The sequence below is a fragment of the Prosopis cineraria genome, unplaced genomic scaffold (assembly GCF_029017545.1).
Source record: "Prosopis cineraria cultivar Desert tree isolate PC_DT_omini unplaced genomic scaffold, ASM2901754v1 PC11, whole genome shotgun sequence".
Taxonomy (NCBI): Eukaryota; Viridiplantae; Streptophyta; class Magnoliopsida; order Fabales; family Fabaceae; genus Prosopis; species Prosopis cineraria.
Window position 1 is genome coordinate 1,914,335 of NW_026555342.1, and position 14,557 is coordinate 1,928,891.

Below are 14,557 nucleotides of genomic sequence, written 5' to 3' on the forward strand. Positions count from 1 at the left end.
AATATGATATAATTATAGTCGAGTGGGTACTGTATATTTTTTTCTTTTTTCTTTTAAAATTATTTGTTAATTTTTTTTAATATGATATAATTAAAAAAGTAAAGAATAATGTGAGCCTAGTAAAAAAGAGGTACATGTAGAAATTAAAAATAAATAAATTGTTAATATAAAGCTTATAATTAAAAAAGAATAAAATATTCTAACATCCCTTTTATTTTATCTTAATTAATGATACTTTTTTTTTTAAAACATTTATGAACGAAATACAAACACCCCTTTAAGATTTTATTTTTATCCAACTATTCTTTAGTAAACGGTTAAGTTACATATATAAAATAAAATACCCCCTTTAAATATAGATACTGTCTTATAATTATTCAAATTACCCAAAAAAAACTAATTTTTAGTATTAAATGTAATTATTTTTAAAATTAAATACATAAATTAGCCAAAATAATATTCAAATACACAGTTAATGCACTTAATAAAGAGAAAAATAAAATAAAATAATTATTAATAATTTAGGATAATTAGACAAGTCTAAATAAACCCAAAAACCAAAAGTATTAAATTTTATCTAATTTGAGAATTAATATTCCAAAATCTAGTTTTTACATCTAAGCCATGTCCAGAAGATTAACAAAAGATTTTCAAGAGTGCTTTCGTTTTTTTTTTTTTTTTGGGGGGGGCAAATACTGTTATATTATATCTCCAACCAATAGTACATGGAACCAACCTGTCTTGCAAAAATTAGCATACAAAGAACAAACCATGTCACATGAAATTACATTTAGCTGTCAAACCTGAATTTGTGTGCTAGCTTTGGATCCAAATAAATAAAGATTAGGCATATATACAGCAAGACCACATACCATGTTAGGATTTAAGACTTCCCCAATGCCAAATACAGCCATATAGCCATCTATTTACAGAGGGGAGGATCAGAGCAGCCAAGGCGGCTGTGAATCAATCAAATGCTATAGGTATGAAATTATCATCTAAAAGCATGTCAATATCAATAAGCTGCTCCACACCATCAACAGTCTCTTCCGAATTGCTCAAGTCCATATTGCATGCCTGAGAAATGTCAAATGAGCTCACTTAAGTGGAATAAGTTTATTAAAGCCACTACTTGATGGCAGAAAAGTACCTTAGTTTGACGGAAGTCCTCGACAACGTTTAGCAGCCGTCGATATTGAGCCCGAGCTTCGGGATACTGAACCATGGACTTTACCCTCGAAAGGGCCTTCTGGAACCTTTCCTCACTTTGTTTCCTACCTTCCTTGAGAAAATCATACTCATCCTCTTTCAAAGGTTCACTTGGTTGGTTGGTTTCCTTGTTAGCAGCATCAGGTCGAAATCCACGTAAGCCACTGCCCTTGCGTCTCCATCGCAATATGACCTTCTCCAGGATTCCTACGGACCAGATAATTGACTTGTACTGCTTCCTTACCTGGTGCCCTCTTACATGAGCCTTAAAACCAGAGAGTTTAATCAGTACAAGGATGTGTCAAACGTAGAGGGGCAAAGTTGGAGACAAAATAAAGAGAGAAGATTAAAAGACTAACAATTTTTTCATGCTTTCCAAAGTGCTTCTTCATGTATCAAAATTTAGGAAAGCTGTTCACATTTTATGGCGAAAAAAATTTGTTTGGCTAGCTTCAATTTATCCAACATTATACGTAAATAAAGCTTCAAAATTCAAATAATTATATTGGCCACTGGCCAACGTAAGTGGATTTTAACAACAGGATCTGAAAGCCTGAGAAAAATAAATCATTTTCCAAATAAAAAAACAAAGCCAGACAAAGATTCCTTCCATAGTCGCAACAATGTCTGAAACAGGCAGTTCAATAGCTGGACAAGGTAGAACAGGGGCAATAACAACTCTAACGCTAAATTCATATAATGCCTTCAAGAGAAGAGAGGAAGAGGAGGGAGGGTTTATAAAGAATTTTTTTTTTTTTTTTTTTTGGGGGGCGGGGTGTGGGGGAGACTAAAATTCTCAATAGCTCTAGGAGTATTCATTTGTATCGATATCATGGCAGCAATCCAAGTAGAGATAAGTTAAGACAACAGAAAGTGAAAACGAATGAAGGAAATTATTCAATGAATTGAAGGGGAAGCCAACATGGAGAATTTTCAACGCATGACTTCTCGACATGGTGAGGAAATTCTCACTTCCGACAAAACAATGAGCTGCTCAAATAAAAGTGACGTAGGACTGTAGGCGAAAAACATGGAGAAAGTTTTCAGAAAAAAACATGTTTACATTCCCGCCTTCAATTTTTGCAGCTTCAATTTTCAAATCGAAGACCAAAGCAGAGAGTATAATTATCCAAATGAGGAAACAGGAACAACTAATAAAAACTAACATAGGAAAAAGAGCTTCCATCATACAAAATAAGAAATAAATATCAGGGACTCAAAAAAGGGATCAAGACAATAAACCTGGATTTTAACAATTCTTTGACGAATTATTAGGAACTCTTTTCTCTTCTTCCAGCCACGAAACTTCTTTTGTATTTGTGTTGCCGCAGCATGGGCTAACCCATCTCCCTGTCTGGCCTTGTTTGCCTTTCTAGCTAGAAGAGAGAGAGCTCGCGGATCTGACAATCCAAACTCATCATCCTCATACTCAGTTAACTGCTTCCTTTGGAATGACTGCATTCTAAATACTTGATGTATACGGTCAGCTGCTTGTGTAGCATTATGTACAGCGGTGAGAGAATCCTTAAGGCATAGGGCATCTGATATATCACCATAAAACAAAGGTGTTACAGAACGTTCTGAAACAGTATGTACTGCTTTCATTCCTGAAACTTCTTGACCACCATCTCCCTTTTGGTCATCCATTGTGAGAGACGCAAGGTGGCTAGTTAATGAAGACTCTGCAACAAAGCCTGAAATTCCCTTGTGTCCATTACTAGAAGCAAGATCTGCAGGTGTTCTACCCAACGGAAATTCTGGACATGGGTCGGTCACTAATCCAGGGTTTGCACCCATGATGACAAGGAGAGCAACTGTCCGTTCTCTAAGCAAATGAGGACAAGGAATAGCATAAGCATTTGAGGGTAAAAATTAACAACCATAAATAATCCCATAGAGTAGTTTATACAGTAATTGTAGTAATTTGGCTTTAACACCACAGCAGTCGCTATAAGCATATGACGTGAGTGCATAATTAATGAGGTTTAGCACCAAAACAATTTAAATTCAAAGATAAAAAACGAATTTCAATTAGGAAACAGCGCAAGGATGTTCATCTGACTTCCTTTAAAGAGGAAAATACATATAATAACTTCACGTTATAGGAAAAACTAAATTTCTATACAGAACCCACATTACCAAATGACAGAAATGTGGACAAAATCCAAGCACCAAAATCCAATCCACATCCTTCGAAAAATTGTAGTGACACATACCTGCCACAAGAGGCAGCCCAATGCAGAGCTGTCCATCCATTTATGTCCCGGAAATTGATATTAACTCCAGAAATAATAATTGGTGCTATGGCCCAATCATAACCAAGAGCAGCTGATAGATGTAGCACACCCTGTCCCTCCTCATCCAATACATTTGGCCCTTTACCATCTTCAGCTACTTTGTGAAGTAGCCATGAGTACAGCTTCTCTTTCACTTGTCTGAAAAATTGCTGTTCCTTTACCTTCTGCTGGGACAAGTCCATAACTGAAGTTGTCCCTTCCTTATTTAAATACTCCTCCTCTTCCTTCAATGAAACAAGCTTATAAATCATGCTTCTTTTCTCTGTATCACTATCAAATGACTTCTCATTTGGAGGGTGAACTGATTTTAAAGAAAGTAAAGCTTCCAATCGCAAGTAAAGCAGCATGTCAAATGAACTGCTGTAAATAACTTCAACTTCTACATCTTTAGCAAAGCCCTCTCTGTAATCAAATTCCCTTACTTCACTGCAAGCTAACCTATTGGAACACGTTACATAGAAGGGAAACCTTCCAGCCTTAAGAGGTGGAGCAAGACAACACAAAACTCCATTAGCTAAAATCTCAGCAGGAACTTCAACTTCACCAAACATACAGGACCAGTTGTAGCTTGCCACCACTGGCTGATTCTTCAAAAATGTTCCAATGATAAAAACCTGTGGGTTTTAAGTAGCATAGCATGTCAGTCAAATCTGAGCTTTCTTCTTTTTTAGTCATGCGGATAAAAGAGTTGAACACAGGAGACGGTACAAGGTGGGAATTGAGCATTACTAATTTCAACTATGCAAAATCCGGATGGATCAAATCAGGACAAGAGCAGCTGATACTTGAAACGAGATTGTAAGTTTTTATTATAGATGTACTCTATCAAAACATGTTGTATTCTATTTAATTACTTACTCCAATAAAAATGATTTTTTATTTGAAGAAAAGGACAGAAATTTAGAGATGAAAAAAGACTGCCTAAAACAAATAATTGTATACTAGAAAATGAATCTCAAGACAAAATACAAGTTAATATTTTCCTTCTTTTCTTTTCATGATTGAAGATGCTATCCATTGAGGAGTACCTCTGTTTCAGAATCAGCATCAGCCCATTTAGGTGAAAAATCATATATGCTGAACAGCTGGTCATGAGAGAGGGAGGGACTCAATGAAGAATCATCTATAACTTGCCCATGTTCATCCGTGCTCCATGAAATACCAGGTGAGGATTGCATACGTAGATCATCCATCTCTGGAAGTTCTTTACTAACCCATCGAGAAAAGCTGTCAACTTTCTTCAGGCTATCATCTCCCTCTAATAATGGGCGTTTCATAGTGAATGCATTCTCATTCTCAGAATAAGGTTTCAGAGAAAATTGATATTGCGCATCTGCATGCTGTTCTGAAAAGTTTTCCTGCAAAGGTTGTTCTCTTGACTGGCCATCAAAAGTAAACAGGTCAGAAGCAATTTCAGGTCCTGCATCATGAGATTCATGCTCTAGTAAACCAGTGGTAAAATCAGATCCGTATTCAGAACTCAACAATTGGGCTATCGGCCATTTATGCAACTGTCCTGAATTGTCTTCAAAAGGAATCTGTATAAACATATCAAAGGAAAAAAAAATTTAAAGTAGTTATATATAGTTACAAAATCTCAAACTTCAGATTAAAATGTCAATATAGCACAAATACAAACAAAGATAAAGGGCAATACAACAACATTGCTCAACATGGTTGTATAATATCAATGACCAAGACGTGCATTATCCAGGATGCCAGTGTCAGTTTTGGCTACTAAATACTAATGTGAAGATGTTATATGGCTGCTCTTAGAAAAAGGTTTTAATAACAAAAGATTCTTTTTTCCTTTTGAAAAAATCTTACCAACCATACAATTTATTCTGATAATTTTACAATTTGATGAACGATTCAAAACTATGAATTTGATTTCTCAGGAAAGAATTTTTTAAAGTAATCTAGCATTTTAGCTAGATCCAAATTTATCAAACATAAAATTTCATGAAACGCAACAGTAAATCAAGAAAATTGTCCATCACCATCCACCTTAATAAAAAATATGACTACCCATAGACTGATGACCGACTTCTATTTTGAAAGCGGTAAGCTATGATTTGAAGGTCACTTGATTCACTATTCTTGAGATTGACTCATTCCACTCAGCATTTAAACTTAATATAATAAACCCCATGATTGGCTTCTAATGCAGACTGAAACAAAATATTTGTGCCACTTTCAACATGCGGATCCCCAGTCAAAGCTTAAAGGCAATGTAAACTAAGCAACATGCTACAAACACAAGCAAGCCTACTTAGGATGCATAACCTTGAGCTTGCCAATGAATATTGCAATAAATTTCTTCTCTCCTTTTTAAAATCAATTTCAATGTGAATAAAAATGATTGAAAAAAAGCGTAAGACTTAGAACCATTGAATGATAGATTACTTCCATTATTTCCCTTCCCCAATCTCACTTTTCTCCAGCAATTACCAGTAAGAAAAGAGAGGGAGAAGAAAGTGAGGGGGAAAGGCAATCTCAAAATTCATCAAGCACCAAATCCTTTGACAATGATATGCTGATTCTCAAGCATAAGTGACACTACATGACAATTTTGTATGGGCTTATACTTCAGCATTTGGACCAAACGGGAAATGTTCCATCCCCACATGCAACTCAACTCATCAGTGGCCATGACGATGGCCCCAAAAAAATAAAAAACCAAAGAAAGAAGCACCAGATATTCAGATATCATATAGCAATTAAAAACACTATCAATTTAGAATCATTGAGCAGGAAAAAAGATTGGATGGTGGAATACCAATTTGTGACTCTAGAGCAGTAACCTAGACCAGAAAACAAAAGGGGGTGCTATCCAATTCAATAACATTCATCCACCAAAATGTATAGATAATAGCCACCAAACCATATTAGATCATACAACATAATTTCAAGTTGATTATTCTATCTTAAAAATAAAGGTCCCAAAATGTAACTCACAGACAAGGCATGCAGTAATAGCAAGTACCTGCCAATTTGATTGAAAAGAGTGAGATTTCCCTGCCTCCTCAGCTAGGGTACCCTTACTTGCTAAAAGATCACCCAGAGTAGGTTCTTGCTCAAGAATGTTCCCAGCTGAATAGGGTGGGACAGAAGGAAATGATGCAAGATTAGGATCAGCATGCAATCCGGCAGTACATTGGTCCAAGACATTGTCCCAGGAGGCCATGCCATGGACATTTTGGCCCTCGATGAAGGACGCATTGCTTCCTCCAGTTTTATCTCCATCAACAAGCGGGATATAATTCAACCCAGAAACTGATGGCTGTCCATGATCACCTGAAAACATAGATATACAACAAAAGCAAATACCAAAGTATCAGAAAAGCCGTCTGTTGACTGTCTGCTTGATAGAAACTAGAGTATAATTATCTTATGCAAAAGACAAGAGGGGCGATGGGGGAACATAGTAATATGAAGAATTTGCAGTAATCTTGCTGTTCAGAGGATCATTCCTCATATGTGATCCAAATAAGCGCAATCCAAACTTTTTGCTAGGAGAATATCCACTGACACAAATTTCATTAGGGGATGTAAACAAATGAGCTAGATTCTCAGTCTTGGGTAAAGTATTAATGTGATACATCAAGATATTAAGGCATTGGTTGTTTGATCTATTGATCCAGGTCACAAAGAATAAGCAAAAGAAAAAATATACCATACAATCAAGAAACAAAAGCTGAAATACCTGAATCAGCATCTTCACATAAGGAAGATAAAGTGCTAGTTGGGCTCATGGCATCTGTGCTTCTTGAAGGCATATTACCATAATTAATAGGAAAACCAGATGATGGAGATGGGGATGGAGATCTGCTATTTCCTGATGTAACCTCATCGCTATCAGTATTTCCTACAATATTTGTTTTGTTACCCTGAGAAATACAAAACATATAAAGCATCTATTAATAACTAAGCAAATTTGCATGTAAGTGAAGACCAAAAATACAAAACAGGGAGCATAAATCCAATATACTGTTTATACAGCCCAATGGTGTTTATGGATGTATCATTGTTTACAACCTATATATTTCTTTGCACCTTTTGCAGGACATAGTAGTTATTTTGGCTTCTCCATAGGCCTCTAAGAACATGGATTTTCTTTTTCATTTGGAGGGGGTCTCATGGATTTATGGAGGTAATGGAGAGCTCCTGCATGCTGATGTATTTTCATTCATTTATTCATTTTTTTCCTTGTTACTTTGTTTTGGGGGGAAAACTATGAAATAAGAAGCATTGTGCAATTGACATCTTCACATGCTACCACATGAACTGCAGTTTAGCACAAATACTTCTAACAAAGAACCAATACCCAACATTGTCATAAAATGGACCTCAATGGCCTCTCATAAAAACTATATTACTATGACAGCATCCTCGATTGACATTAGGTTATAAACAAATGGCCTTATATGACATCAAATAAATAGCTTAACCTATAAACTCAAGAGAAAATATCACATACAGGATTTTAAGAAGGCTAATGAAGTTAACTCATCCACCCATGTCTACCAAACATAGAATAGGTTTAACTCAATTCTCAGCAAGAAAGTGAAAGACACTGAGACAGCAGTTGGACTCACCTAAGCATTATAGTTGAAGGTTTAGCATGCAAAAAACATGATAGTTATTTCTATTCTGAGTTTAAAAGGAAGTTTAAAGGATAAATTGTTAGAAGCAAATTTAGTTTATGCTATTGGATGCTATATGTATCAAGTTAAAATTAGAGCAATGAGCAACCATTGAATTTTTCTAATTGCAAACTTATGCAACCGACATATTCATCCCATGAGTAGCAGAGACTGAAATATGAGAGCTGTGTCTCTTGCACCCTCACGGAGCATCCCCACCTCAAAAGGAAAACCAAATTTCAGGAAAGAATGACAACAGTGATTAAAAAAAATTACCTTTACTTCCAAGTAGTGGACAAAAACTATATGCATCATGTCCCTGCAAGTAAACAGAATCATAATAAAATTATATTCTGAATCAATTTTTAAAAGTAACAAAACAAGACTCCAGTCAGAAGATTTATTTTCATTTAGGCCAGGATATGTGCACCTAAAATTACAACTTTACAGATAACAATGATCTACTAGTTGACTTATACAATAAATGAACTAAAGCAGTATCAACTAAAAAGCTAGCAAGGAATCTATCAAGTCAAACGCACAAGCACTTTCTCTTCCAAGAGAGATCATTTATTGAACAAAATTCTGAAAAGTTAATTAGTGAATAATACTCACTGTTCAAGCATCCAATAGCTACGCCTCTGAAAACTTTCATTTTCTTCCCCATGGGCATAGTAGCAATGTAACATATCAACACTTCCCACCTAAAATTACTTGACAAATGTTACGATCTCAGCAAATAATTTAGTTAATTCCAGTTAGACAATTAATAAAAAAGATTGAGTCAGCTCAAAACTTTCTATGTGATTGTCCCACAAGAACTCAATTAACAAGAGACACGAAGACTTGAGGAAAAGCAAACTTACCTTCAACTTTTCATGAGCTTCCTTCACAGTCTTTCCATCTCTTTTCTTCCTCCAATTATGTCCATCCTTTCTAAAATATCTCAACACCTTCCGATCAAACAGAAAAAGTGAACCACCTACAACCATAGTATACATATCAAGCAGCGTTTTAAGATCATCAAATAAACAAAGAAAGATTTAAGTGTGAATGGCAACAGAAAAATAATAGCAATGACCTAGAAACTACTGAACTTGGACTATACATTACACACACACCGGGAAAAAAAAACAAAGAAAGAAACCCCTATCACTGCCAAGTGCCAACCTAGAAGTGATTGTATTCTTGGAAAAGAAATATGCCAGTCACCAAAAGGAATTAATAATGCATTCAGATGAATCTCCAATTAGGACAAGAACAACACAACCATACCGAACCACAATTATTTTGGCACCTTATCTAGTGTGCGTTTGGGCATCCATTTTGGACACTCAAAACCCATGTTTCCCCAAACCCAACATTTTAAGTGTCCAAAACGGACACCCAAATTTACTCCTAGATAGGCTACCATAATTCCTGGTATAAATTTTGTAGGCACCTAGTGAGGTATGAATAATTCACGTCAGATTAGTGATGTTAATATCCTGGGGCAACCAATTTAACCATTTATGCAAATGATTGCGTGACAAAATGTCCTTTTGATAAGGTGGCAATAAAGCATCAGTAATATAAACAATAACCATACTTGGGGGCCTGTTTGGAGGTTCTGAAGTAATTTGAAACATCTGATAGTTGCGGAGAATTTCACATATTTCAGCAGGCCGCAACCACCGATGCTGGGCTTCAAATTGCAATTGCTGAAAATCTGCAAATTGGATATCAGTCGCTTAGTTAATTTATAACTGTATAATTACAAAAACAAGTGCAGTGAGGAAAGAAAGCTTAAAGAATCAGACAATAGTCACAAAAATTCCATGTCTTATGAGGAAAGAAAACTTAAAGAATCAGACAACAGCCGCAGAAATTCTAAGTCCACCTTTATCTCAACAGAATAATATTTGCATGAGCAAAAGTGCATGCACAAGTGAAAACAAGAAAGCAAAATGCATGTTGAGAGAGGCAGGGAGCATCAAAAAGGAAACGTATGTCAATGAATTATTATTAATTAGTGAGTTGCTCATTTTGCACTCATCTTGTTCATAGTACAGTACCACGGTGATGTGAAGCAGAAGCACGCAAGTGCAGGTGCTGAAACAGTATTCCAAAGAGAATGGAAAAATTATTCATGCCACATGCCTCACAAGCATTAGTCAATAAAAATTCTGGTGAACTTTTATTGTACAGTCAAAAGAGAACACAACTCCAGACATTGCCTTCAGATAATTAACAAACAGTTGGAAAACCTTCATCCACACTCTTTTTCTTCCCCTCAAAAGCTCCAATTAACAGCACCAATGAACCCATTGGGAACCTAGCAAACTCTTGATCAGGTAGCCCATTGCAATCAAACTCTATTAAATATACGTTTGGTAAATCCAATAATTTGTTCAAGTAATTTAACTGTATACATTGTAGAATCTTAACTGACAAACTTTCACTATAACAGCTTTACACATAATTTCAACCAACGCTCCTCCATGCCTACAAAGTTCTTGAAGTCCACATCATTAGAACTTTGCCTGTCATCCAGTTCCTCTCACTGCACTTCCTTGATCAATTAAAATAACAAATTCTACCAGCAACGTGCTGCTGCTTCTGTAGACCAGTCTAATATACTATTCCATTCATAAGGAAAACTTAATTTAAATCCCCTTATAGTTTATGGCATCAGTTGACTGGATGCAGCCGAAGATGCACTGCTCCAAAAATGAGTTCCCCCTTTTTCTTCCCCCGTGTTTTGAGTTGGGGGAGAAGGTCTGAGCAAGGATGGACTAGTTTGTTATATCCTTAGAAATTCAGCCTACCAGAAAATTAGACGCAAATAAGTACTAGACCATTTTGACAAGCTGAACTTGATGCCAAAGATTCGGGCAGACACATTTTATTCCGTATTCCAATGCACATCTATTAACTAGCTTTATTCAGCATAGCATCTAGTCATTCAAATGAAATCAATCTGAATGCAGTTTAAATCCTTCATACCTAGACACAGGAGTGTTAATGCCATCAGGGACCCTTTCCAGGTACTATACCGATTGGGGCCGAAGTATTATCTCAATAAGTACCGAAAATTGCTTATTTACGGAAAATTGAAACCCCACGGGATTATCAGTAGTTTTTTCAACCACAGAACGGACTACACTACAGTAATGCTCCACTTCAGGAACAACTTAGCTCCAACAATAGTACCATTCAACATGGAAACAAAACTCGAGAAACCACAAGTGAAATTTTGATACTTCCCCAGTTCGTAATCGCAACGAAGATTTTCCGGGAAAAGACGCCACAGCAAGAAAATTAAGTGATCCGAAAATCAAATGAACAATAAACAAAACAAAAAACGCAAGAAATCTGACCTAATCGAGGACCCACACCGTAAGAAGCTTGCTCCGCCATAACGAAGACTGAATCAGAGATCAACGCGGAGAGGAAGATGATGATAATAAAGCCTGCGAAAGTAACTTCTTTCTTTTCGCTCCTTCCAGTCAGCTTCTCTGCAGTGACGTGAGAAAGCGAAAAACCGCGCATGAAACTTTCGAGTTTTATATATTTTTGTAAGAAAAAAAACATTGAAGTGAAATATTATTAATTCAGGAGATGCGGCTAGGGACCAATAGAATTCTGCCATTTGGTGGGTAGGTGGATATCCGGACTCACAGAGCATCCATGTCTTCGATTCCACGTGAATCTAATCGGCACTGTGTAATGTTAAGTCTCGAATGGGACCCACCACCCCAAAATCATTCATTCAAAAAATGGGCGGAAAAAAGGCAATGTTTAGCTAATTGGAACACTTGAATTGTTTGATTAGCGTAAATGGTAAAAATTTCATTCTTTATACAAATTGTTAGTTAATTTCCACATTCTTTATACAAATTTGATTTCCAATCTTTATATTATAGCAAAGTTAATTGGAACATCAATTTCTTTTGCTCTTGAGAAATTGATATCTTGAATTTATGTCGTGCTTGTAATATATGTTTTTTACTATTTTTTCATGCAAGTTATTTATCTATTTTAGTGATATATATATCAAACAAAATCTTCAATTTCCAAATAAGAAGTACATTTTCTTAATCACTGGATTATAAATTATAGTTATAAAATAAGTGGCTTCCGTTGCCAGAAATAGATATTAAGGCAATCAAAATTGATATACTGATATATCAATTTAACAATGTATAAGAAAATCTAATTGATTTGTAAAATAATCAAAAATTCTAAGTACACCTATGCAAGAACTATATCTAGATGTTATAAAAAAAAAAAACAACTACATCTTGAGCTCTTTATATTTTTAAACTATGAACCCTCTATTTTTTTTAATAATCACCAATGTGAAGTATTATATATATATATATATATATATAACAGAAGCTATTATTTACTAGCATTACATAAAAAAAAGCATTTTTTTTTAATCTCAATACATATATGATATTGTTTAATGTGTAACCTAACATTTTGGGTTATAATTGGAAATAGTTCTCTTAAAAATATTTTTTGCATTTATGCTCAAATTTAAAATCTTTTATTTAAACAGTTATAGTTCCTTTCAGTTTTACTAAGCCCTGTTGTCATTTACTCACACAAAATGATAATAACAATAACAGCAGCAAAAACCAAAAAAAAAAAAAAGAACTTAAAAGTTGGTGGCAAACTCGCTATTATTATCATTAGCATAAGTGTGAAAAGGGAAGCTTCATAGACTAGAAGATCATACGCGTTGTTATTATTATTATATTATTATTATTATTATTAAAAATTTACGTTTGACCAAATCTACGCGAGAGAAAGAAAAGTCCACCGCGTTTTCAAGTCACCGCCATTTCGTTTTTTCAAAGTTCTTTCTCGATGACTTTCTACGAAGATAATAGGATAAGGCGAAAAACGAGAAAATGTTTAAATAATGGAAAAATTGTCATTATAGTTTTATTTAACTATTTATTTAATTTAATAACGTTATTAGGTAATGGGAAAATATTTAAGAATAATTGCACAAAGATTACATCGCATCTACTCTTGCCCATTCCATGTTTATGGGGCTGAAAAGCTATCATGAACCATGAAAATGAGGCTATTTAAAAAATGTAAACGAGTTTACCAAGTTGGTCCAAAAAAAAAAAGAGTTTATCCAAAAAAATTTAACGAGTTGGACTTGGACTTGGAGTCTTTTAGATGTGATCTAAACGGATGTTTGGCTTATTTAAATATTTAATTAGTTGCTTAAAATAATTTTTAGTCACCCCATTTTTTTATCAATTATCACTTTAATTTATTTTTTTTTATTTCATTGCTCTGTATTCTAGAAAACCTGAAGTATTACCATCTTCTGCTCATAGTAATTCAAACTCCGCTATTGATTAATAATAATTCAAACTTTATAACTTGTTGAATTAAAAAATTATAATGACTGGGTTTTGTCAAGCTAAGAATCTGTAAAAATTAAAGTAAAAAAGTTATATAGATTGAGCAGTTATAAAGAAATAAAATATCAAGATTGCATTGTTCTTTTGCCCCCAAAAAAAATTTAGTTATTCCAAATCAAAATTTAAAAACTGAATTAATGATTGAAAAAATGTTCAAGAATTAATCAAAATTTGTGTTGTAGCAACCGGTAAAACAAATCTTCCCACTTTTATCCAAAATTTAAAGAATTTAAATTTACAATTCATCTATCTTAATTATGTATTCAAGTTAAATAAATATTTTACCTTAAATAACATATTCCTATATAAATAACCAGGAAATATCTTTAAAAAATCCAAAAATATTCAACAAAAAAAATCACAAATAACAGGGTGTTCTCATAGCATAAGAATCACAAATAGACAAATTTTCTTTAATACAAGTTAAATACTTTTAAGAAGAGTGCAAATTGGAAAGAATATTTTTGAGTTGTAGGGGCGTAAAAAGCATCTCACTTGAAGAGAAAAATTTTTTAAGAAAAAAATCGTTGGAAAAAACTGCACTGAAAGTTAAACAACGCTAATTTTTACAATGTAGGTGGAAAATACTAAAATTTTGGGTGGCTCCAAAAAAAGACATTAATGAATATTGAATTGCAAATATTTCAAATATACTAAAATTTTGGGTGGCTTGAAGTAAAAAAACATTAATAAATGTTAACAAATATTGAATTTGCAGCCAATCTAATAAAACCAACAAATATTAATCTAGTTGGTAGTGATTTATTTTATAATTCAAAGTTATATGAATCATTGCCTATATGAAAATTTTATTAATAAGTAATTTGTAAATATATTTTATTGGTTAGTATATTCTGACCCTAATGATTCTCTAGGATATATTCAACTTGTAGATCAACTTTCATTTATTAAAAAAAAAAAAGAACCAACCCAGAAAATTAAAGACTCTAATGACCACACTTTTGCTAACAAT

At 34.1% G+C, this 14,557-nt stretch overlaps 1 protein-coding gene across 1 annotated transcript; it reads right to left on the reverse strand.

Moving 5' to 3' along the window:
- Positions 1–756: 756 nt before the first annotated feature.
- Positions 757–11,670, reverse strand: LOC129285699 (calmodulin-binding transcription activator 2-like). Its single transcript, XM_054921486.1, has 12 exons — positions 11,512–11,670; positions 9,741–9,860; positions 9,019–9,134; positions 8,768–8,856; positions 8,429–8,471; positions 7,213–7,396; positions 6,493–6,803; positions 4,535–5,044; positions 3,426–4,120; positions 2,452–3,034; positions 1,151–1,474; positions 757–1,077 (listed from the first exon to the last, which is right to left on the reverse strand). The coding sequence occupies exons 1-12, from the start codon at positions 11,549–11,551 to the stop codon at positions 967–969; spliced, it is 3,126 nt and encodes a 1,041-aa protein (XP_054777461.1). The 5' UTR covers positions 11,552–11,670; the 3' UTR covers positions 757–966.
- Positions 11,671–14,557: the final 2,887 nt, after the last annotated feature.